General features: G+C 37.5%; 3 protein-coding genes across 8 annotated transcripts in view; 2 read left to right on the top strand and 1 right to left on the bottom strand.

Annotated features, from left to right (window-relative positions):
* Positions 1-25481, bottom strand: part of NF1 (neurofibromin 1) — a 259294-nt gene that overhangs the window by 56978 nt on the left and 176835 nt on the right. The window lies entirely within an intron of this gene.
* EVI2B (ecotropic viral integration site 2B) lies at positions 2930-12361 on the top strand. The gene is made up of 2 exons (XM_082603795.1): positions 2930-3026; positions 10494-12361. The coding sequence occupies exon 2, from the start codon at positions 10509-10511 to the stop codon at positions 11862-11864; it is 1356 nt and encodes a 451-aa protein (XP_082459921.1). The 5' UTR covers positions 2930-3026; positions 10494-10508; the 3' UTR covers positions 11865-12361.
* OMG (oligodendrocyte myelin glycoprotein) lies at positions 2975-22774 on the top strand. The gene is made up of 4 exons (XM_082603796.1): positions 2975-3026; positions 13918-14113; positions 19009-19241; positions 20094-22774. Exons 3-4 carry the CDS (start codon positions 19239-19241, stop codon positions 21423-21425), a joined length of 1335 nt encoding a protein of 444 aa, XP_082459922.1. The 5' UTR covers positions 2975-3026; positions 13918-14113; positions 19009-19238; the 3' UTR covers positions 21426-22774.

Raw genomic sequence — 25481 nt, 5'->3', positions numbered from 1 at the left:
CTGTTTAAGTATGACATGACTCTATAAATATTGATTATTGGATTATTTATAGCAAATATCCAAAGGCTGATTATTTTTTGGACTTTGAGAATGCCAAGTGGACTAATAAATGACCAATTTTATTTATTATCCAATATGACATAAGCAAAGGAAAGACGTGTGTGTGTGTGTGTGTGTTTATTCTAATTTGGAAAACAGGATACTTCAGGTAATTGTTTAACCTTTAAAGAAACTGGGTTCAAGTAAAATAATGACTTACATTTAGGTCAAGACTTCCGTCATCAATTCAATATATTACAAAAATTGGTTTGAGAGACTTTCCAAATGTCCACTGAAACTGACACAGGGCATACTTAATTAAAGATCAGACCATATTTAAAAAATCTCATCCCTTACTGAGCATTTATTTTGGGCAATATGCTAGACATTTAAGAAAAGATTTTATATATTTTTTCCAAGTATTACCACCATCTTACCCTCCCTTCTAGGTTAGTGATTCTCATCCTGACTGCAAATCAGAATCACCTGAAGAGTTTAACTCACCAATGCCTAAGTCACACCCCTTCCTCCTGATTTAATTAGAATGGGGTGAGCTCGAGCTCCAGGAATTGATAATTTTTGTGTAATTCCCTATGTCATACTGCTCTTGGTCATCAAATTCAATTCTTAAAATTTCCATGGCTCCAAAGATCTAGGTTACATTTTTTTAAGGTTACCTCTTAAAATGAGAGGGGAAAGAAAAGCATCGCTTTTATTAGCAATTTATTACCAATTTATAAAAAATCCATTTCCTAAATAACAAATCATAACCACATTATTTCAGAAAAAGGTAAGCATCAACAAAGGAAAAAGGAAAGCAAGAGAATACTCATGCCGATTGTGGTACATCAGGTTATCTTTTGAGGGGTAAAAAGGATCAGACTTGAAAGGACACTGGCTGGGCAGAGCTCCCATTCTGTGCAAATAAAAAATCTGAGATTGTGTACTAGAACAAACAGTGACAACACAAAGCAGTCCTTGAATCACATATAAATACTTGTCAGTGAACTGAAACAAATTAGTGTCCTTTTAAAAAGAAGAAATTAACTAGGCAACTACTTTCCTATTCAACATACATTTTCTCACAAAACAGAAAGCTCCTACTGCAGGAACATTTAAAATTCATCACTCACTATCTTGGCTATTAAACACACATCCTCAGATTGACAGTATCCAATGGTAGCTCATGAAAAGTGGTTCCTTTCCCAACTTGACCAGTGTTTAAAGGTGATAGGTTAAGATATATATATATATATATATTTATATATATATATATTTTTAGCGGTACGCGGGCCTCTCACTGCTGTGGCCCCTCCCGTTGCGGAGCACAGGCTCCGGACGCGAAGGCCCAGTGGCCACGGCTCACGGGCCCAGCTGCTCCGCGGCACGTGGGATCCTCCCGGACTGGGGCACGAACCTGTGTCCGCTGCATCGGCAGGCGAACTCTCAACCACTGCACCACCAGGGAAGCCCCTAAGATATGTTTTGAATTCAAATTTTAAAAGTTATTTTTGAACTAAGACACTTTTGTTTTCTACCCTTGGGGTGCTATGGTCCACATGCTTATTAATTCAGGGATTTAAAAATAGTGAAAAAAAAATAAATAAATAAAAAAATTAAAATAGTGAAATAGAAGTTTATACCATATTTAAAAAGTTTATAGCATATTGTATACTATATATATAGCAAATTATATTACATAAAATAAGTTTATAGCATATTAAAAAAATAACTATTCTTTTTTTGTTTGTTTTGCTTTGCGGTATGTGGGCCTCTCACTGCTGTGGCCTCTCCGATTGTGGAGCACAGGCTCCGGACACACAGGCTCAGCGGCCACGGCTCACGGGCCCAGCCGCTCCGTGGCATGTGGGATCTTCCCGGAGCGGGGCACGAACCCGTGTCCCCTGCATCGGCAGGCGGACTCTCAACCACTGCGCCACCAGGGAAGCCCGAAACTATTCTTTTTGCACCAAGTTTGAAGTGCCCTGAAGTTAAGACCTAGGTCGTAACAATCCGTGTTCCTCTGCAGCGACCAGGGCAAAGCGGGGCACGGTTTAACGCGTACTGTATCTACTATAACAGGTGCTATGCCAGGCACTTTACATTTACCAAATCCCAGAATACATTTATAAGTTAAGAATTATGATCTCCATTTTTCAGATGAGGAAAGAGGCTAGAAGGTGACACGCCCAAAGAAATCTGTATTCAGACTGACTCATACGCTTCTCAACATACTTTGCTTATTATTAGTTAACTTATTTAAAAAATGATTCCTAACCTATTTTACTTTGCACCGACACTTACTTTGTGGGTAACCAAAGAGCTGTGGACTTGAACTCAAAAATTATTTAGGAAAGTATTTACCTGGGCTTAGCCTAAATTATGTATGAGGAAATAACATTAACATTTACTGGCTATCTACTGTGTGTAAGGCATTTACACATGTTATGTAATCTTACCTAATCCTCACAAAACTCAATAATAGAAATATTCCTCCGGAGGAGGAAATGGTGACTCAGAAGTGCAGCGACTTGCCTAAGGTCATACAAGAAAACAGGACACATCATTCACTTGTTATGAAAAGAAATCTCACTATGGGTAATAACCTGACTGGCAGTTTTTCCTTACAACATATAATTTTCTCTTCAAGGTTCTATTTTAAATAACTAAACTATATAATCACATTACTAGAGAGTCTCAAATGTTTACCTATAAATGTTAATTAAAAGCACTCAAATCATGTAGCTCCAAATTGTTTTAAAATAAATTCTGTTAAAGCAGTACATTTCTCAGTCATTTTGTGGCTTACTGCACTTCCGGAACCAACTATTGATAAACTTCCTCTTTTTCTACAGAAACCATTTCAGTTTGCTAAAGGACCATTTTTAATCTGAACTGAACCACCTCTTTTGCTTTCTTAGCCAAATGATCAAAATGTCCAGTTAGAACAAGAATTCAGCATTCTGCAAAAGAAGTTAACAGCTGAGGTAAGACAATTTTCACACAGGCAATCTGGTTTGATCTTTGCTTTATACAGAATTTATTTTTAAAACTAAAATTTCATTATTGTTTTAAACTTAAAGTCTGAGAGTCTAAAGATGTCTATAACAGGTATTGTGGTTTTGTTGCATGGAATTTTAAAAATTCAGTGTTGAGCCTGCCTTGGAAAAAAATTTTCACCTAGGTTTCTATAATATTAACCCTTTAAAGTTTATTGATTCACTGTTTGTTGACCTTAGCTCTGTAATTAAAAGAAATAAATCTATAGCCATGACAGAAAATGCTAAGGGTTGGAAATAAAACTAGAATTCATGGGATATGACTGAATTTACAACCCCAAAATACCGATTGCTAAAAGTTCTGATTTGCTGTCTATAAAATTTTCCTATATATAAGCATAATCCATAGATTTATTTTTACTTTTTAATCCCCTTTAGTTTCCATGGTAAGAATGGTCACCTTCACCTAATTAAAAAAAAAAAAGCCAAAGGTGATTAGATGAGATATTCAATTATCATTATCATATATGCTTTATTTTTCACACAAATAGAATTTTTAATTTAAGTAATAATGATGACATGAAAATATTATCCTTCATTTTTACAGCTAAGAAAAAACTGCTATGATAAAATATGTATATATACTCATATCATCTACATATTTATGTCATGTATTGAGTCTTTAGTAAACAGTGTAAAATAGATATAGAAAAAAATACCCACAGAATAAAGTTGTTAATATGGAGAAAAGATGCTTATTCTGTAAGTAAGCTGGACAATTACAAAGTGAATATCCTCCAAAATAAAAACTGCAAAGAGTTTACACAGACTTGTAATATAACAGAATGATAAATTCACAGTGGGCGGTGATATCCTATTTCAACATTTCATTAAATACTTATGACTTTCCCTCATATAAATCCACTTTGGATTTCTTCTAAGTAACTATTACAGAAGCTAAAAAAATAAAGATTTGTATCTCCTTTTTTTGGCACGACTTGTCTATATATATACATATATTTTTAAAATATTTAATTAATTTATTTATTTATTTTTGGCTGCGCTGGTTCTTTGTTGCTGTGCGCAGGCTTTCTCTAGTTGCGGTGAGCAGGGACTACTCTTTGTTGCAGTGCTCGGACTTCTCATTGCCGTGGCTCCTCTTGTTGTGGAGCACAGGCTCTAGGCATGTGGGCTTCAGTAGTTGTGACATGCGGGCTCAGTATTTGTGGCACGTGGGCTCAGTATTTGTGGCTCACAGGCTCTAGAGTGCAGGCTCAGTAGTTGTGGTGCACAGGCTTAGCTGCTCTGCAGCATGTGGGATCTTCCCGGATCAGGGCTCAAACCCGTGTCCCCCGCACTGGCAGGTGGATTCTTAACCACTGCACCAGGGAAGTCCTGTCTATATATTTTTAAAGGGTCAGTCTCAAATGTAGAGTTTAATAGTGCTTGTGTTTTTCAACTAATGCCTATATAATTCTACTCAGAAGGAAATTATGAATTCTGAATAAGTCTGAATTTGTTAAATATAAATTTGATGCCTGTCAATGTCCAATCTTTAAAAGTCACCTCAAATATAACAGCTTATAGGCTAACCATTCAAAATTCCCATAGCTGGGGCTTCCCTGGTGGCGCAGTGGTTGAGAGTCCGCCTGCCGATGCAGGGGACGCGGGTTCGTGCCCCTGTCTGGGAGGATCCCACATGCCGCGGAGCGGCTGGGCCCGTGAGCCATGGCCGCTGGGCCTGCGCGTCCGGAGCCTGTGCTCCGCAACGGGAGAGGCCACAACAGTGAGAGGCCCGCGTAATGCAAAAAAAAAAAAAAAAAAAAATTCCCATAGCTGTTTTCATAGTCACAGGACTAAAATGGTTTCCTGGTAGTTCTTGTCCACCCTTTTATACAAGACTAACTCCAAAAGTTACTTACATATCTGTTCCCAGAGAGCTCACATCTCCTCCCCTCATAAAGCATTCCTATTTCATAATTTTACTACGAATGTAACAGAAGGAAAGAGCTCTAGTACAGGACTGACTGGTTTCTGTATCAGTGCCACTGTTTAGAGCTGTGACACTCTGGCAAGTTACCCAACTTCTCTGTGTCTCAGCTTTACCTGTAAGACGATGATAACATCACTTTGCTCATTAAAACAGGATACTGCTGAACATTTGGCATGTACCCAGTAAATGGTAGCTATTACTACTGATAAAAAATAGTCATCAAATAACTCCTATCATAGTTCAAAGTTAATTTCCCTTTCTGCCTTTCCTCAAGATATGGAACTGCTGTGTTCTTCCTTTTCTGGTTTCATAACATTACTAGTTGGAGATACAATAAAATTTAGATACACTAAATTTTAATCTATTATATTATAACATTATATCAAAGTAACTGAAATTCAAATGATATTTTTGATACTGCTACCTACACTTGCCTTGTCTAGGATATGCTATCCAAATCTCCTTGATTCCCCTTAAAAGACAATGCACACCTCTCTTTTCATATCCAACTTAGCATCAATTTTAAATGCTAAATCCTTTATGTACTTATGCATTATATTTATGAGAACATGTCTAATATATGGGGACTCCTACTTCACTATAACTGCCTTTAAAATGCTTAGTTAAAACAGCTGATTTTTTTCTTCTTTTTAAAAAATGTTCTGTATTCAGGAAAAACAAAGGACCAAAATCACAGACTTAAACCTCAAAGTCCAAAACTAAAATAATGAGCAAAATACTGCCGTGTAAAGGTAGACAAATTCAGGGTTTCCCTGAGCAGCAGACTAGAAAAATGCTATATAGATTGTGCATAGGTTATTTAGAGTAATTAACAAGTATGCTTCTGGGTAGTGCCAGGAAAAAAAGGGAGGTGGGGAAGCTTAAGGATACTTAGAACAGATAGGAGAGCCTGAAATGAAAGGTAAGTAAGTTTGAGAAGGTGGGTGATTTAAGTCCTGTCCTCCATTTTGGGAAGATCGTTCCTCTTTGCTGGTTCCTTGTATCTGCAAAGATGGAGAGCAGCATTTTGTGGTTCCTTCTTTCTTCTACTTCAATCTTCTTCCCCAACGTCTAATTTTGTTCACTTTAACCTTCTACCCTAACTTCTTGCTAAATACATAATCACTATTTATTCTTCAGCTTTTTAATTAACTTTTCTTCAATACCTTCTCTAATCCATTAACCTTCCCCTTTTCCACGTATTTGCTGCTTACTCTAAGTTTTGCTTTATTTTTCTCCTTTGTGTTATTTTGTATTTCTTTGTATTCCTTTTTCATTTCATCTTATCCAACATTTTCTCCTCCTTTTTACTCCCCTGCCCCATATAGTTCTTTCTTTCTACCTTCTTTCCCTGCAGAAGCAATGTTGGTATTTCAGGTACACAGGGCTTATATATATATATATTTAAAATACATATGTTAAATAACTTTCTGCACTGGTAATAACACTGGCCTCACTGCCTCTGAACTAGAAAAAAAAAGCCTGTTTCTTCACTATTATACCCCCTATTTATTCTTTTTTAAAATCCTGTTCCTTTTTTCTGGACTATTCTGAATTGCTGTAGTAGAATTCTAAGACATTCTAGTATTCTGACGTAGCAGACCCTAGGAGGTTAGATAGCTAACTGAGGAGTTGGAGAAAGGAGTAGGATAGGTAAAAAATAGAATTTGGTTTTAATATTGCTGTAACCCTTAAATGACAAGTGGCAAATCTCATACACTGAAGGTCTACGACGTTCCTATTGACAAAAGAGGCTATGAACCTATCAAAATTAATCTTACAGACTAAACTGGGCTTATAATTATGTTCCTATTTGGGTTCTTTCCTTCTCTAATGCCTTTTTCAGCTAACTGAAAAAAGGAACTGTGTGGGTTTTTAAAAAAAATTTAAGAAAGGTCACAAAAGAAGAAACATTTTTCGGCGAAGACAATTCATGGCCTATGTTTTCTGTTGCTTTGGATGGCATTTTTTGAAAACTAAAGTGAAACTCTAAAGAATAACACTTTCCAATGAGGCCTTTTTTTGGGGAAGGGGTAATCTGTAGAATAGGAGGTAGGAATTGCATGGATGATAACCAACTAGAGATGATTTAAATTCCCATATTTATGCCAAAAGTTTCAAATTTTTTCCTTATTAAACCTTTTGCAAAGTTGATATAAAGCATAATTTAATAACTCAGATTTTAGGGCCTCCCTGGTGGCGCAGTGGTTGAGAGTCCGCCTGCCGATGCAGGGGACACGGGTTCGTGCCCCGGTCTGGGAGGATCCCATATGCCGCGGAGCGGCTGGGCCCGTGAGCCATGGCCGCTGAGCCTGCGCGTCCGGAGCCTGTGCTCCGCAACGGGAGAGGCCACAGCAGTGAGAGGCCCGCATACCGCAAAAAGAAAAAAAAAAAAAAAAAAAACTCAGATTTTACCTTCTCTGCTTACATTCTGGTAGAAGTATCAATAAACAGTGAAAAATTGACATGGAAAAGAACCAAGAAGCCCAATATAGGTTAAGCGTTTACTGAGGTGCTAACATATACAGCACTCTGATGTAAAGGAATCAAAATATAAAAACATGAGGCAGCTTGGGGGTAGTAGAATAGAGCATATGCTTTGGAATCAGATGGTCCTGGGTATAAATTCCCAGTCTGCCACTAATAATGATATAACATTCGGCAAATTGCTTAAAGCATTTGAATTTGTCTCTTTATCTATAAATCAAGGATTACTCCGTCTTTCTCAGAGTTATTTAAAGGTTAAATGAAATGAAGTATGTAAAACACCTGAGACGGTGCAACACATAGGATGTTCTAGGTAAGGAATTTTCTTTGTTTCTTTCTGCCTTCTTCAAGGTTCTTTAAAATCTTGTTTGAGGGGGTGGGGATGATAAAAAGAAAATGTGAAAAGTAATTAAAAAAACACAATTATTTAAGAGAAAAGAAGTGTGAGTGAGGTACATACATGAAGAATTATCTAAGGAACTATAAAGACAACAAGAACTTCGGGGATTCAGGGAACGGCCGAGCTCTTTGGGCTGTGGTCAGTCACAGAGAATTTGGTCTAAGAAGGGAATTTAAGTTGAGGTCTGACAGACGAGGACAGGTTCAGTTAGGCAGCCAGAGGGGGAAGAGGCTGGGTTTGGAAGAAAGAACACACTCTCAGAGGGTGAAAAATAGCATAATGAAAAGTGTCTGTTTAGGAAAAAAAAAAAAAAAAAAGTGTGTGTTTAGGAAGTATGTAAGATAAGGAATGAGAAGTTTCAGTCATGAGATATGAATCTGGACTGGTAAACTCGAGCCAGGTGGAAGAAAATTCAGTTTAGAATTTTTATCTTGACAGCAATGGGGAACTCTCAAGCAAGGGAACAGTAACCTGATCATACATGCTTGTAAGAAGACTAATTCATCAGCAGTGTGCAGGGGGTTTAAAGGAGAAATATTTTAAAATTTAGGCCTGAAGTATTACAGAGAAAATAAAGAGACTGTACAGGAAAAAAATCAAGTCTTTTCTTCTACTGTGTACCGAGTGGCAGAGGAGTAAGCAATGAAAACTACTCAAATATACTGAAAAATCTATTTGCAAAACTTGAGGGAGTTCTTCTTCTATTACTGTATCTTGCACAGACCATCAAATCTCTCTCAGATTGGCCTAAAAATCAGAGAAAAACTATAGTTTCAAATCATATAGACCAGGATCTAAAACCCTGAGATTTTCCTTTCCCTAATGTTAAGAAATAACCAAATAGTTACCATTATGTTTAATGATGTGCAAAACAAGTATATTACACACAGAGCTGAAAACTATCCTCACTTGAGAGATAAGGCATTTGAGAACACGAGAGATTGACTAGTTCTCATGGGTAGATAGGTAGTTAGGTGGTAGAAGTAGAACTGGAACTTAAAACTCTTCAAGTTTTAGCATCTGCCACATCCCACAAACTTATAGACGTGCCTTCTTTTCTTAGGCCCTTTATGTTGTTCCCCTGGCTAGAATATTTTATTTGCTTAATTAATTCTTACAGACCTTTCAAGATTCAGTTCAAGTTTTACTTCTCTGAGAAACCTTCCCTGAAGCCCTCCCAGGCTAGCTTAGTTCCTCTGTGCATCTTCTGCATACCTTTGTGAGAAAATGTATCAAATTATTATATTTATTTATTTATTTATTGTTTCTACCAATAGAAACTTAAAAAAAATTTGGGGGGTATCTCCTAAACCAGAACAGGGCCTGACACAATGGTGGTGTTTATCAATTAATAAGTGAAAGCAGCAGCAAGACTACTTACTCAACCAGATTCAAAGAGCACTTGAGGATTTTGAGCCTAGGACTATGAGTTGAACTGAATCCTTTAAAAGTATGAGGTCCTAATATAAAGACACTGTGCTGGACACTGATGCTGCTGCAAAGATTACTTAATACAATAGATTCTGTGCATGAGAAACTCACAGAGGTAGTACCATTAACAAAAACAGAGAAGTTAGGACAGGAGTCACTATCGAGATGAAGATGAATTCTGTTTTTTTTTTTTTGCGGTATGCGGGCCTCTCACTGTTGTGGCCTCTCCCGTTGCGGAGCACAGGCTCCGGATGCGCAGGCCCAGCGGCCATGGCTCACGGGCCCAGCCGCTCCGCGGCATATGGGATCCTCCCAGACCGGGGCACGAACCCGTATCCCCTGCATCGGCAGGCGGACTCTCAACCACTGCGCCACCAGGGAGGCCCTGAATTCTGTTTTTAATATGTTCAATTTGCTGATAGTGAGATATATAATGGAAATGTCCACCAACAAGTCACACAGATGGAACAAGAATTAAGGAAATTTAGGCTGGATATACAGGTTTGGGAGTTAGAGCATAAAGGTAAGAGCTGAAACCTTACAGACTCAGGATTAAGAAAAGTAGTTAAGAGTGAAGACAGAGTACAGATCAAGTTATCAAGTACCATATTTAGGACGCAAGAGAAAGACAGGAGCTAGCGAGATGAGCGTGAAAGAAAGATGACTACGAAGATCTACTCGAATAGCAGTGAAGGAGTAATCAACAGTGTCAAATGTGATCAAGAGAGGAAAAAAGGAGAAAGAAAAGACCACTGGATCAGGTAATAGACGGTTACTGGTGTCCTTCGAGGCAGCAGGATCAATGTATTTCTAGCAGTAAACGGAGGAGAACGTAGCACGCACACGGTACCAGCGTGTGGAGCCTATGCGTTGGAGAGGTGTGACTGTGAAACGAAGGACTGTAGTGTACTAAACCCACAGGGGCAGCAGGGCCAAGTACAGATCTTATGAAAGAAGAGAGATCACTGCCTATGACTTCCAGATGTTATATGATAAATCAGAGTATATTTAAGAGTCGGTCACATTAGCCTGTAGGGTATCAAGTCTAAATTAGGAAAGATAAATACTTATCAAGTACTTTATGCCAGACAGTAAATGATACCTAATTGTCTTTCTTTCTTTTATTATAAAACTACTGGTAAAGAGGAAACATTCTGAAATGGATCCCAAATATTTCACCATAATTTTGTTTTGTGGACATCTGAACGATACTTTTTTCTCAGAGGCAGAAGCAACTACAACAGAGAAGCAACCACAGTCTACTTTATTTAGATCATCAAGGTCATATGTCTCAGCTAATTCTCAAAGCACAACAGAGAATCCTTCGGGTCAACCAACACAATTCAACAACCTTTCTTCTGGACGACCAATAACAACTGCCGAAGTTGCCGCTGGACAACCAACACCAACTGTCTATGTGTCTTCTGGGAAACCAGCAGCACATACTTCTACTGGACAACCACCTGCCTGTAATGTCACCAGAAAACCAATACCAATGGCCAACACCTCCTCCCAAGGAACAGCACTACCTGTGTCCACCTCTGCCAGGCAACGATCAACATCTGCCCATTCTTCTACCAGACAACCACCACCACCTGTCTATACTCCCACTCAACAACCATCATCTATCCACACCTCCTCTAGAAGATCAGTACCACCAACTGCTCATAATCTATCCATACAACCAACACCAACTGTCAGAAGTTCACCTAGGGGTACACCAGGATTCAACCTAGAAACTACCACTAGAAACAAGAGCCCACAGAAAACCAATGCTCATTCAACAGCGACCATATTAATTGGTTTAGTTCTGACTTCTATGGTGGTAGTTATAATCATGATTGTATTGTGGAAATGCTTGCGAAAACCAGTGTCACATGATCAAAACTGGGCAGGTAGGTCTCCATTTGCTGATGGTGAAACCCCTGACGTATGTCTGGATAACATTAGAGAAAATGAAGTGTTCCCAAAACGTACATCAATTGTTTCACTTATGGCCTGGAAACCAAGCAAAAGCACACTTTTAGCAGATGACTTAGAAATTAAGTTGTTTGAATCAAACGAAAACATTGAAGATTCTAACACTCCCAAAACAGAGAAAATAAAAGATCAAGCAAATGGCACATCAGAAGATAGTGCTGACGGATCAACAGTTGGCACTGCTGTTTCCTCTTCAGATGATGCAGATCTGCCTCCACCACCTCCTCCCCCTCTTGATTTGGAAGGACAGGAGAGTAACCAATCTGACAGACCCACAGTGACAACTGTATCTCCTCTTCCAAATGATTCCACCAAGCTCCCACCATCTCTGGACTGCCTCAATCAAGTCTGTGAAGATCATGATTCTGAGTTCAAACAGTCATTTCCACCTCCCCCTGACTCACTTAACTTGACCCTGCCCCCAGGAGATTTTATGAAAAACCAGGAGATCCAGTGTCAGCAGTTCCCTAGTCCTCCTGACTCTGATCAAAGTCTCAATGAGTCCCTGCCACCCCCACCTGCAGAACTGTTATAACTACTACTTGCTTTTTAGCTGATTTTCTATTCTTCTCAAAGGACTCCCAATCTTTTGTTTTTCTTCATGTGATGAAATACATTAAATGGCAATTGGTAGCCAATTTTGATTTTTATTCAGGAACTACCTGAAATCTGCTCAAAGCCTATGTGCATAAGTGGAACTTTAAAAAAAAAATTATATAACAGTGGTCTATTTACTGGCTATAGGCCCTAACTTTAATGTACAGTACATTTTACATATGTGGATGGTATGTGTATCAATAACTTAGCCATTTTGGAAATAAGCAATCTACATATGCTTATTATTATCCAATAGATATTTTTTTCCTGAAAAGCTGTGTATAAAGTTACCTTGAATAAATAAAATTTTATTTTTCCATTTCAAAGTTTGAGGGAGTGTGTGTATGAGAGAAGTTAAATATATACTCCAAGTTTTAAACAAAACTGTTAAGTTTTAAATTAATACCTCGGGTATTAAATAAATATTCCAAGTTGGTGGGGATGAGATTAAAATGCATGTCTATTTGAGAATAAATTTCCTTTTAGCTCTCATTGGAAACTGTCAGACAAACATATTAAAGCATCAAATTGGGGGGCTGGGTTGGGGACATTTACTCTGAAAAAAATACGAGCACACACCATAAAATGTAGACATTTTCCTATCTTGTTGGGGGAACACAAATTTTAGAACTAGCCACTTTAAAAAGCTTCTTCTTCTTTTTTTTTGGCTGTGCTGCACAGCTTGTGGGATCTTAGTTCCGTGACCAGGGATTGAACCCGGGCCCTTGGCAGTGAAAGTGTGGAGTCCTAACCACTGGACTGCCAGGGAATTCCCAAAGTTTCTTTATATGCCTCAAGCACCCCCCAAAAATGAAATCTTATAAAAGAAAAAAAAAAAAAAAACCCACCAAACCACTATGGCTTCATTCTAAATTCGGATGACTTTTTTCAGAAAAAAAGGACTGTATCAAAATACAGATGGTTCTCAACTTTAAGAAACTCTTAACTACCTTTCTTACACAGAATTTCATCTTTTATTCATTACCTGACAAGTGATAAATCTGAGTTATCAGAGTAGGGGCGGGCCCAATCTTTGTCAAAGTTAAGACGGAGAGAGTCCACTGGCTGATCCTTGTGGAGATGCCAGCGCATGCCTGCAGAAGTGCTCCTCTGCCCAAAAGTGCACATTCTCCCGCCTTACCCCACCCGAACTCAGGGGACAGTCACTTAGAATGAAAGACGGAGACCATAGTGGTAACCTACCCTTGGAGAACCTCTCATAGCTCTGGGATTTTTCAGAATAAAATATAGTATTTACTGGCAGCACTGGTGTTCAAGAAACCAATAAAGCTCCATCTTAATAAAAACTAGCAGACTTTTGGACATTGAAATTTTATATACAGTGTTTCTCTTTAAATCTTTTAAGGAGTCCCTTACTGACTCTTAAAAAACTTTTTATCTGCAGACACACTTCCTTTGCACTTCTTATTTTTCTTGAATAAGCATGATGTTTATTGTCATATTGCATTGGTTTTCCTCTGTCTTCCACATTAAAAAGTTCTTTCAAGTATTTTTCAAACTTACCATTTTTGAGGTAAATTTATTTAGCAACAATTAGGAGGTTAAGAATTTCCTCTTATTCGTTTGAATTTTAAGTATTCTAGTTAGGGTAAATAAGGTATAAAGTTTTTATATTTGGTCAAGACTTTGACATGCCTTAAATCACCATAACCTTTCTTGTTTTACATATAGGATTGTTACCTAACGGGCTCTTTCCATACTTTTGCTCTTCTTTTTCATCACTTTCTTTCCTGACCTCTTGAAGGAGAAGTACTGGGAAATACCAACCCTCATAGACAAATCAAAGAGCTGATGACCTGGTCATGGTTGTATCTGATTTCTTCAAACACTACAGAGGCAGCTTTTCTCCTTCTGTTCTTTGTACAACAGAAGAACAGTCTCCTGTCAGCAGCTGCTTTTTGTTTTTTAAGAAATTCTCTGCCAGGGGGAAAGTAATTCCTATTTACTGAATGCAATTTTTCCCCACTGAGGTCAGTGGAAGCTGAGCAGCCAAACAGTGGCAATCCTTGCCTAATCAGCAGAAAGAAATGCAAGCTAAAGAAACACAGGAGAAAAGAAAATGCTGGAACAAAGAAAAACCTACAGAAAAGACTAAAGAAGCAGGATTCAGAAGAGAAAGTTTATTTCCTGACTATGGCAAAAGGACAAGGCACAGGGGAATAAAAGGTAGACTGAACTACATACTACACACCAGTGGTGCTCTTACCAGATCCCATTAACCAGATTCAGAACAACCCTCAAGACCATCTAGTCCAGCTCCTTTTATTTGTTAAATGCTGAGAAAACAGGCCCAGAGAGAGTAAGTGACTTGCTTAGAAGTGGTAGTGAAAGCTGAGTTTGTTCCCTGACTCCTGGTTCAGCATTCTTTTCACTAACATAGGACCAAAGAGCACCTACCTCACACATTGCAACATACATTTATCACACATGTATTCCATTTGGTGTTGGTGGTGGGCAACACAATGAATTAGATGAGAGTGACTCTAATTGTTGTTATTACCTAGTTCTGAACAAAAAGTAAAGTAGCAAAATATATGGGCACCTATAAGTAAAACACTGCGATATTAGTACATGATTAGATAGATCAATGGTACAGAATGGAAAGTCCAGAAACAGACTCAAATCTCAAATCAGTATTGGGACAACTGGATAGGTAATTGGAAGAAGATGAAACTGGATCCATACTTCATACTACATTAGAATAAACACCGAATAAATCAGAGATATAAATATAAAACATGAAATTATATAAAATTATATAAAAAAATAGAAGAAATATGAGTGAATTCCTTTATAATCTGAAAGTGAGACAAACCTTCCTAGTTAAGACTCAAAATCCAGAAGAACTAAAAAAAAAAAAGGAAGTCCAATTACATAAAACTTTTAAATGTAAAACAAACACCATTAGAAAAGAAAAAAACATACCTTTGACAAAAGACAAAGGACAAACTGGGGAAAAAATGTGCAACTTAAGTTAAGACAAAGGGCTCATATCCCTAAAGTTTAAAAAACCTAAATACAGATTCGGGGGGGGATACCCACAACACACTAGAAAAAACATGCAAAACATATAAAAGACAGTCACAGAAGAAAAATTTAAATGATCTTTAAAAACATATATATGGGAGGGAGACGCAAAAGGGAGGGGATATGGAAACATATGTATATGTATAACTGATTAAATTTGTTATAAGGCAAAAAATTAAAAAAAAAAACCATATATAAAGTATACAACTTTTCTTATAATAAGAAAGATGTATTTAAAATTAAACTGAGATACTATTACCCATCAGATGGAAATAAATCCAAAAGTTCAGCAACAAAGTCTATGGTGAGGCTCTACAGAACTAGACACCCTGATATACTGCTGGTGGAACTGCGAAATGGTATAGTCAATATTTGGTAATATCCAGAAAAATTCCAAATGCACTTACCGTTTTACTCAGCAAACCTACTTACAGAAATTTTTTTCAAAGACTCATTGGACAAAATATAAAATTACTTAGGTGCAAGGGTATTCACTGTGGCATTATCTGTAACAGCAAAAGTCTGGAAACAATCCAGATGCCCATCAACAGGGCACTGGTTAATAAACCATGGTACACTCCCAAATGGAGTACTATGCATCATGAAATAAATGTGAAAGATCCCTATATGCTGACATGGAGTGATCCTCAAGATATATTATTAAGTAAAAAAGAAGAAGATGTGTAGCAGTCTACTTAGTATGCAACCTTTTATATGAGGAGGGGCGGGGATAAGAACATATGATACATACATACAGATTTTTGCTCTTTTTCAAAAAGAAATACTGTTAAGATACAACCAAAAGCTAATAAAAATAGTCACCAATAAGAGGAGGAAGGGGATAGGGCGGAGGGGATTGAGAAGCAAGATTTCCCTGAATATACCTTGTTATACAGTTTTGACTAAAGCAGTCCCTAAAAACTGATAAGTAACTGAAATAAATGAAGCTAAATTTATGTAAAGTTGGTGATATAAAAGATATAGAGAAAATTATTTCAAGGTGCATTAGGACACAGAATTGATTATACATCCTTAATGAAATGTATTCTAAGAGCAAATAAGGCTGCAAAGAGTCTTAAACTTTACTCAGTAGTCTGTAATCTAAGTATCTGTAGCAATACTGGTATTATTTTGAAACTATTGTAGGATGACACAAATAAGCAATTATGTTAATGCTGTTAGAAACCATTTATAGGAAATATGGGGGATAGAGGAACAAATTAAATCTTCACAAGGAAGAAAACAGATAAATCCAGATGAGGGACATTCTAGGGAACAACTGACTGAGTTTTGGCAACAAGCCCGTGACACGGGGGAAAAAGGGTGGTGAGGTAGGAGAAAGGATTGATTCACTTGAATTTCGACCTGATAATTTCTATCTTGTCAGTTCTTCCATGCTTTTAAAATACTTTATTCACTACTCTTAGCTGTTTTCAGCAGTAAATTCAGCCTGAATAGCCAACTAGATTACCAAAAATAGAGAATATAATACTTTTACTCTCAAATAAGCACAACAAATGTTATCAACTTAAGTAACAAAGATAAACTGATTGGGTTTCCAAACTGTTGATTTAACATGGGATAGTTGTGCCCTGGCAGGTAATTTGTTATACCTTTCACAATGTTGGGATAATGCATCCTAGAACGGTGTGCTTCACAAAAGAATATGCAAGTTAGTTTACTGCTTAGTCTAGAATATTTGACTTATCTAAAATGTAATATGTCTGAATAACATCTAAAATAAGTCGTAACAAACACTTAAGCCTACAAAAAATTATTCTTTTTTTGGAGTAATGTAATATACTATTATTTTATTTCATGAGAACTTCTAAAATCGTAAGGACGATTCAAGTACGATTACGATTACGATTCAAGTACACTAAAATATACTCCCCCCCTTTTCTCCCATCCAAGTACTAACCAGGCCTGACCCCGCTTAGCTTCTGAGATTAGACGAGTATCTGGCACATTCAGGGCGGGATGGCTGTACGCAATACTTCCACCCTCTTTTTCTTTTTGAGAATTTTACAATAGTCTTTGAATAACAGAAGCAATTTGGTATGTCCCCAAACTTGATATAAGAAACGTTGCCACTACTATTATATTGGAATTTTCTATTATATGCTGCAAAATCTGATCTCGATACAGCCTAAACCCAAATTCATATGATCCATAGAGAAATAACATGTTCTTTCTTTCAAACAAAAACACCAATAAGTATAATGGAACTGGAGAACTCTACTTCCACATGGATGTAATGAGACTTCCTAAAATTAAAAGGAGAGATTTAAGTGTTTGGTAAACTGACCCTCAGTCACATCCCTTGAAGTTTAACATACACAGAAGCTGAAATAGAAGAAACCTAAATGTCAAAACAATCATTCCTTATTTCCACAACAATATTGCTGAATATTGTATTTTTAACACATTATTTTTAAGCACAAGATTGACTACTGGTTTCTGAAATCCATAGAAAGAATCTTATTAAGAGTCCAAGGCTGAACCCTCAAAGTAAAGTGGGAATAAAGTACCTAATCGATAGTAAATTTCTAACACTTCAGATTTTTTAAATGTAGGTACTTTTCGAGAAACATTCATCTCATACAAAAGATGACTCCTAGAGTATAGTTTCTTTTCTAAGAAAATAAACTTCAATTTTTAATACAGTAAATTCTATTTAGAGTAAAATTTGGGGTAAAACAATGGCAAATGTAATTTAGAGAAAAACAAAGAATTAAGTAAATAGGCATAAAGAGATTTTCCTTACATGTAACATGCTAATAATTGCTGGTTTTTAAATGGTAACAATTTGGTAAAGAAAATGTCATGACTTTGTTTTCTTTTCTAAGGTAAACTGGCTATTCTAGAAATTAGATTCAAGTTTTAACAGATTATTTACACAATCAATCCACTAAAGAGTGGAGCAGAAGCTGTCATAAATCTGGTCTTATTTTCTAAAGCCCCTAATGAAAGTTTTCCCTTTTACCTTAGTTCATGTAATTTAAAAACAATGTAAATTGTTTTCTCAGTAAGATAAAATGTGAAACATTCTGAAGAAATCAACTAAAATTTATGTTATTATTATTATTATTTTTTTTGCGGTACGCGGGCCTCTCACTGTTGGGGCCTCTCCCGTTGCGGAGCACAGGCTCCAGACACGCAGGCTCAGCGGCCGTGGCTCACGGGCCCAGCCGCTCCGCGGCATGTGGGATCTTCCCGGACCGGGGCACGAACCCATGTCCCCTGCATTGGTAGGCGGACTCTCAACCACTGAGCCACCAGGGAAGCCCCTATGCTATTATTTTTAAAACATAAAATCAAATAAATGGTCATTCATATAGTACCAAAGATGTCTCTGGAGACAACAATATTCATATCCACTGACCAAAGTAATTTCATGAAGAAAAAAATCCTTAACCCAAAAGACATCAAATAAAATACATTTACTTTACTACATGAACTGATAATTAAAAGAATTAGATGCTCATTAAAAAATGTAGCCTCATTTGTGCACAGCCTGGGTCAAACAATCCTTTGTATCAGAAAGATAAAAACAAAATAATCATATTGAAATACTTTTGTACTTCTCCAAAAGATGAACAGTTAGGTGGTTGATAAATTTGAAAACCTGATTGTATATAATCATCACCATATTTGGCGGGGTGGGGTACATAAAAACATCAGATTGTAATATGTTATTTTAAAAAGGGATAAGACAATTGTACCATTTTAGAAAAAATAAAAAGGCAGAGTTAAAAATAGTTAAACTAATATCTTAGAAAACCATCCACAAGGAAGGTCAAATTCATTTTCAACATTTTTCAATGTATAAAATGAATGAAGAGTAGGCGCATTAAAAAGAACCACAGATTCTTCACGAGGTGAATGTTAAAATGTGGAGCCTAAGCTCAAATACACAGAAATGAGTAAAGGCCAGGTCTAATGTGCACGAGGTTTTCCATCCTACAGCAAATCTGAGATATATGGGTACACTCAACACTGAATTTAAAAAAAATTTCTTTTGGTCCATTCAGTTGCGGGTGCACCTCTTGCAATAAATTTGAGTCGGCACCAATGACAGCTCTGCAGTCCTCCTATGTGGTACTGATCAGGTGGTTGCAGAGCTTCAGCTCACAGCAACACAATGCAGCTGAGCAGGCAAGCACAGCCCACAGCCAGAAGCGGTTCCTACTTTCCAGAACAAGGCGACCTTTAAGCTTAAGTTTCCCGGAGAAAATGAGATGCTGATGTAGAAGACAACACTATGGTAAGCTGTTATTTAAATCAGTAAAAAATCGACTTTGGAATTTTTTTCTTTTTCCTTTTCTTAAGAGAAAGTCAATGTTAGGATTGAATATATATTCAATAACAAGTGCATGCACCAGAAATTTGCTGCAGTGTCAGTTGAGGGATTTCTTTCTAATATTCATTCACTTTGTAAATATACACGTTGTTTTCCTTTAGAATCGGCACTGAAATATACAGAAAAGAAAGCACTTTATAAAATGTGAGATTTAAAGGTATGGTGTTGGTCAGATTTTTCAAGTGCCTTAAAATGTTTTGCAAGGATATATTTATCCTGAAAAGACAAAGATGCATTTCAAAGTATTGTTTTAATATCTAAATAAAATCTCATCCTACATACACATTGACTATTTTATTACTGCAGAGATCTGAAAAAAACAAAATACCAAAAAAAAAAAAACAACCAAAACAGACACGACAGCCATTTTTTCCCATCTGAGTAAGGAAGAATATTATCAAAAATAGTAATAGCTTAAGATTCCGACTCTTTATTTGCCGAGAATGCCATTTTATAATATCAACATTCTGGGAAGATAAATAAGAAAGACTATGGTAAAAGAAGGGAGAAAACAAATGAGAAAATGCAGAAGACAGTAGGGGGAGAGAGTCTCTCTCTATCACATAGCCCCAGTTGAAGGATTAAGCATTTGGACTATAAATGAAGGGGAGCTTTGTTAGTTTAATCACTGGAACAGTTATAAAAGAACTCAACAACAACGAGGTTTATTGAAAATTTTGCCTAATGCTAACTGACCCATGCAGATGCCTAATTGTATTTGCATATTAAAAGAAGGGTGTATCTGTTTGTTTCCAGGCTTTGATGGAATATCAGATATTGAAAATGTCTCCCAGCCTGTTCATCCTTCTGTTTCTCACACCTGGTATCTTATGCATTTGCCCTCTCCAATGTATATGCACCGAGAGGCACAGGCATGTGGACTGTTCAGGCAGAAACTTGACTACATTACCATCTGGACTGCAAGAGAATATTATCCATTTAAATCTGTCTTATAACCACTTTACTGATCTGCATAACCAGTTAACCCAGTACACCAATCTGAGGACCCTGGACATTTCAAACAACAGGCTTGAAAGCTTGCCTGCTCAGTTACCTCGGTCCCTCTGGAACATGTCTGCTGCTAACAACAACATTAAACTGCTTGAAAAATCTGATACTGCTTATCAGTGGAACCTTAAATATCTGGATGTTTCTAAGAATATGCTGGAAAAGGTTGTCCTCATTAAAAATACACTAAGAAGTCTTGAGGTTCTCAACCTCAGTAGTAACAAACTCTGGACAGTTCCAACCAACATGCCCTCCAAACTACATATCGTGGACCTGTCTAACAATTCCTTGACACAAATCCTTCCAGGAACATTAATAAACCTGACAAATCTCACACATCTTTACCTGCACAACAATAAGTTCACATTCATTCCAGATCAAGCTTTTGACCAACTCTTTCAGTTGCAAGAGATAACCCTTTACAATAACAGGTGGTCATGTGACCATAAACAAAACATTACTTACTTACTTAAGTGGATGATGGAAACAAAAGCCCATGTTATAGGGACTCCCTGTTCTAGCCAAATATCACCTTTGAAGGAACATAACATATACCCCACACCTTCCGGATTTACCTCAAGCTTGTTCACTGTAAGTGGGATGCAGACAGTGGACACCATTAACTCTCTGAGTATGGTAACTCAATCCAAAGTGACCAAAATACCCAAACAATATCGAACAAAGGAAACAACGTTTGGTGCCACTCTAAGCAAAGACACCACCTTTACTAGCACTGACAAGGCTTTTGTGCCCTATCCAGAAGATACATCCACAGAAACGATCAATTCACATGAAGCAGCAGCTGCAACTCTAACTATTCACCTCCAAGATGGAATGGTTACAAACACAAGCCTCACTAGCTCAACAAAATCATCCCCAACACCCATGACCCTAAGTATTACTAGTGGCATGCCAAATAATTTCTCTGAAATGCCTCAACAAAGCACAACCCTTAACTTACGGAGGGAAGAGACAACCACAAATGTAAAGACTCGCTTACCTTCTTCTGTGGCAAGTGCTTGGAAAGTAAATGCTTCGTTTCTCTTAATGCTCAATGCTGTGGTCATGCTGGCTGGCTAAGGGTCTGCATTTTCTGAAATTAATGAAAGAACTCCTCCCTGATGTATAGTTGGGAAAATATGCCCCTATCTAACCAGTGACTCAAGCTATATTAAGTATTCAAGAAAGCCAGTCTTACATTTCTGACTCTGATGTAAATGAAGCAACTCGTCTTAAATAAAGAAGTGCACAATGTCTTGGTACTTGCTGCTATTTTACTGTCTTAATGAAGTAAAACTAATGAGTTTCTTTTTTTTTAAATGAAATGTTTTCTTTTTAAGGCTTCAATTTACTGCACAAAATATAAAGCATCTCAACTTTAATATGTATTTTATGTATGTTTACACTGTCAAACATCTGGGAAAAAATAAAAGGTCTATGCTCATAACTGTGTCATTTGGCTTTCTAGTCATACCAACTTAATCTACTTGGTAGAATCAAAATGACTTAACCTTTTTTTGTTCTAGGGTACCTTGGTAAAGTCTTTATGGCTAATGTAATATTGGAGGTATCCAACAGTTCTGTCACCACGTAGAGTAAAACTGTGGTTGCCTCCCCATGAATGGTTATGTCACATCATTATTTTGCACACAAGCCATGATTGTTTTAAATCTAAATGATGTCCTGCTTCTGAGGAACTCTTGGCTACTTTACAGATTATATAATGGACAAAAGCTCTTCAAAAAGCTAGAAGACACTAGGCTTTGCATTTTAATAAGTAAAGTTTAATGGCGTTGTTTTTTGTATTTAAGGAAAGCATTAAAAATGTAATAAAAATCTCAAGCTTAAAGGCATGTTAAAATATTTAAAAAATTAAAAGCCTTCTATGTGCAGGAGAGGGAAATTTATCTTTTGCACATCAGAAGTTAGAATCTGACTTACCTAAGTTAAAAATAAGATTAGTTTCAGGATAAAATCATGGGGGTCTAACAAACATGGGCAGTACTAAGGAAGGGAAGGAAAAGGAAAGGAGAAAGGGAAAGAAGGCTGGGATTCATTTGGTGCTACGACCAGGTGATGAACCCAATAAAAGAGACAATAGGAATACAGCTGGGCATGGGACAGATCTTGACACTCCAAACTGCACTGGGACTTCAACTAGAAGAAAACTGAGAATTTTCTACAAATATACAAGTAAGCCGTCTTTTGAATCAGAGAAAAACATAAGTAATAGCCAAGAGTCAGAAAAAGAGGCCCAGAAACACAGCTAGATTAAAATGCAAGACAGCATAACTGAAATGGGTGAGCCACAAATGAGGAATTTAATTTGTGAGACATAAGGAAGAATCTATTTCAAGCATTCTTAGAGTTGGTAAAAGACTACAGAGAGGAATTTTTGGGCTCCTTCCTAAGGAATTTTAAAACTAAGATTTCTTTCCACATTTGGAAGCATTTCTATTCAGAGATAGAGAAAAGTAACAACCTTCTAATGTGCTCTTTCTTTTTTCTTTCTTTTTAAGGGGCAGGCTTATGGAAAAATTACTTTTAAGCTTCAATGAAGCAGTTCCTCTCCTATACTGACTTAGTACAGTGACTCTTGAACATTTTTCTGCCCTGGCAAACCTAACTGGCTCACTATTGTCAGGAGGGAATCTCACCATGAAGAAAAGAAATGATATGGAATAGTCCCTAAATGATTTGAAAATGGGCAAGCTGTTTCTCCTCCTCCCTCCCAATCAACAATCTAGTATCTTCACCATCAATGGTAGAGGCTAACTGCTTAGATATTTCCTAATCTACCGCATACTTGCATCTTGTTTTAAAAAACCACACGCAGAATTGCACAGAAGGCAGGTTTCTTAAAGGTAACTGTCTTTCACTCTGAGGGTGCCACAAATTCAATGCTGTCTTAGAAATCCTATGAGGAAAAGTGACCAAAAGGTGAAATTACGTATTATAGCATTAGCAGCACCTATAAATTATGCTCATCTTACTGATGTGTCTGCAAAGTGCAGAGAAGAAAGCAGCAAATTTACAAGTACAACATATGTCAACCACACAGACTCTTAAGTCCTCAGGAAGAAGTATCACCTAGCCGTATAGTAATTACATACTTCCTTCTAAGGAAATTGTGTTCTTACCATTACTGATGGAGGAGGGAGCAGTATTTGCCACGCAAACAAGAACTACCGTATTACTGGGCTCCATAAACATTTCAAAGTGCATTATCTTCAGTGTCTATCTCTCAAGCTCATAAGTTATATATCCATCCATCCATCCCTAAGGTTTGATTTCATTTTACAAGTAACTTTTGTTTCTCCCCAGTCAAGAGAATTCAAATAAGAGCACAAACACAAAAGCAAATGCAATAAGGGATAAAATAGCGGTGAAGGGTATTGTGCTCTGGTGTCAAATGTTCTAGGCCTAAATCCTGTCTCTGCTGCTTCTCAACTGTACAACCCTGGGCAAGTTACCAATGCCCTAAGTCATATGGGCTGGCAGAACTTATTCACAGTGGGTATTTTTCCCTGAGGAATAAATGGCATAATTCATATACAGTCTTATCACAGTGTCTTGGCTCCCCACCTTCTACACGCAGTAATTTTGCTGTCAGTATTATTATATGTGTGTGTCCAAACCCAGTGCTCTGAGAAATTCTCATATATGTAAACACCCAAGCGCCACACTCTATGAGCAAGAAAATGAAATAGTATATTTTTTGCTTCAGTCCCTGATCCTTCACCCTCCAGGATTCAGGTTCAGATGTTAGTGAGATGGAGACCCAGAAGAAAGTCAGAGGAACATTCTCTTATCACAGCAGAATGAGAAAATGTCTTCTATGCCTAACTTAAAAGATGACAAATATGTGCTATTCAATAATCTTCCATAACAACGTTCTGAAGCAACAGCAAATTCCTTTACACCAAAAATGTCACACGAAAGTCAGATTAAACCTTTATAAGATTATTCCTAATGAAATACATTGTAAGAACTAGATAAGGAATGATACCATGTACTGTAAATGTCATGCTTAAAAGTGAATCATTATATTTCTATTAAAATCAGAATCAAAACAACAATGCCCATTACCATCAATCTTTTTTTTTTTTTTTTTGCGGTACGCGGGCCTCTCACTGCTGCGGCCTCTCCCGTTGCGGAGCACAGGCTCCGGACGCGCAGGCTCAGCGGCCATGGCTCACGGGCCCAGCCGCTCCGTGGCATGTGGGATCTTCCTGGACTGGGGCACGAACCCGTGTCCCCTGCATCGGCAGGCGGACTGTCAACCACTGCGCCACCAGGGAGGCCCTACCATCAATCTTTTAAACGTTATTCCAAAATAAAAAACAACAGAAATAGGGCTTCCCTCGTGGCGCAGTGGTTGAGAGTCCGCCTGCCGATGCAGGGGACACGGGTTCGTGCCCCAGTCCGGGAAGATCCCACATGCCACGGAGCGGCTGGGCCCGTGAGCCATGGCCGCTGAGCCTGCGCGTCCGGAGCCTGTGCTCCGCAACGGGAGAGGCCGCAGCAGTGAGAGGCCCGCGTACCGCAAAAAACCAAAAAACTCCCCCAAAAAACAAAATACACAACAGATATAAATAAAATTATAGGAAAACCCCAAAATGGTTATTATTAACAGGTGAAATAATTATCTATCCAAAGGATTCCTCAGGAATGCCTTCAGAAGAACAACTTTAAATAAATAACAAAATAAATATGCAAACATTAATGGTTTTCTCACATGCTGGCAACAAATAATTAGAAAATTACAAGAAAAGAATACTATTCATGTCAGCAACAACAAACCAAAATATATAATGCCAAGAAATAACATTCACATGAAATGTGCAGGACCAAATGGGGAAAAGTTAAAAACCGTTAATGAGAAGTGTAAACCAAGACTTGAAGGAGACGATAAACAAAGGTCTCCCCATTCATTTATTCTTTCACTCAGTAAGTATTTTTTCAGCATCTGGAATGTACAAAGGCACAAAGGCTAAGCACAGGAGACACACCTTGACTGATATCGTAAAGATGTGATTAATTCCAGATAATCTATGGATTAACCCAACTCTGACAAACATTCCAATGAGATTCTTGTTAGAATAAAACACTTAAGTCTATCTGGAAAAATACACA

Source organism: Mesoplodon mirus (genome assembly GCF_964341445.2).
Source record: "Mesoplodon mirus genome assembly, chromosome: 18".
Taxonomy (NCBI): Eukaryota; Metazoa; Chordata; class Mammalia; order Artiodactyla; family Ziphiidae; genus Mesoplodon; species Mesoplodon mirus.
The sequence above is the reverse complement of the archived record's forward strand: the minus strand, read 5'-3'. Positions and strand labels throughout refer to the sequence as shown.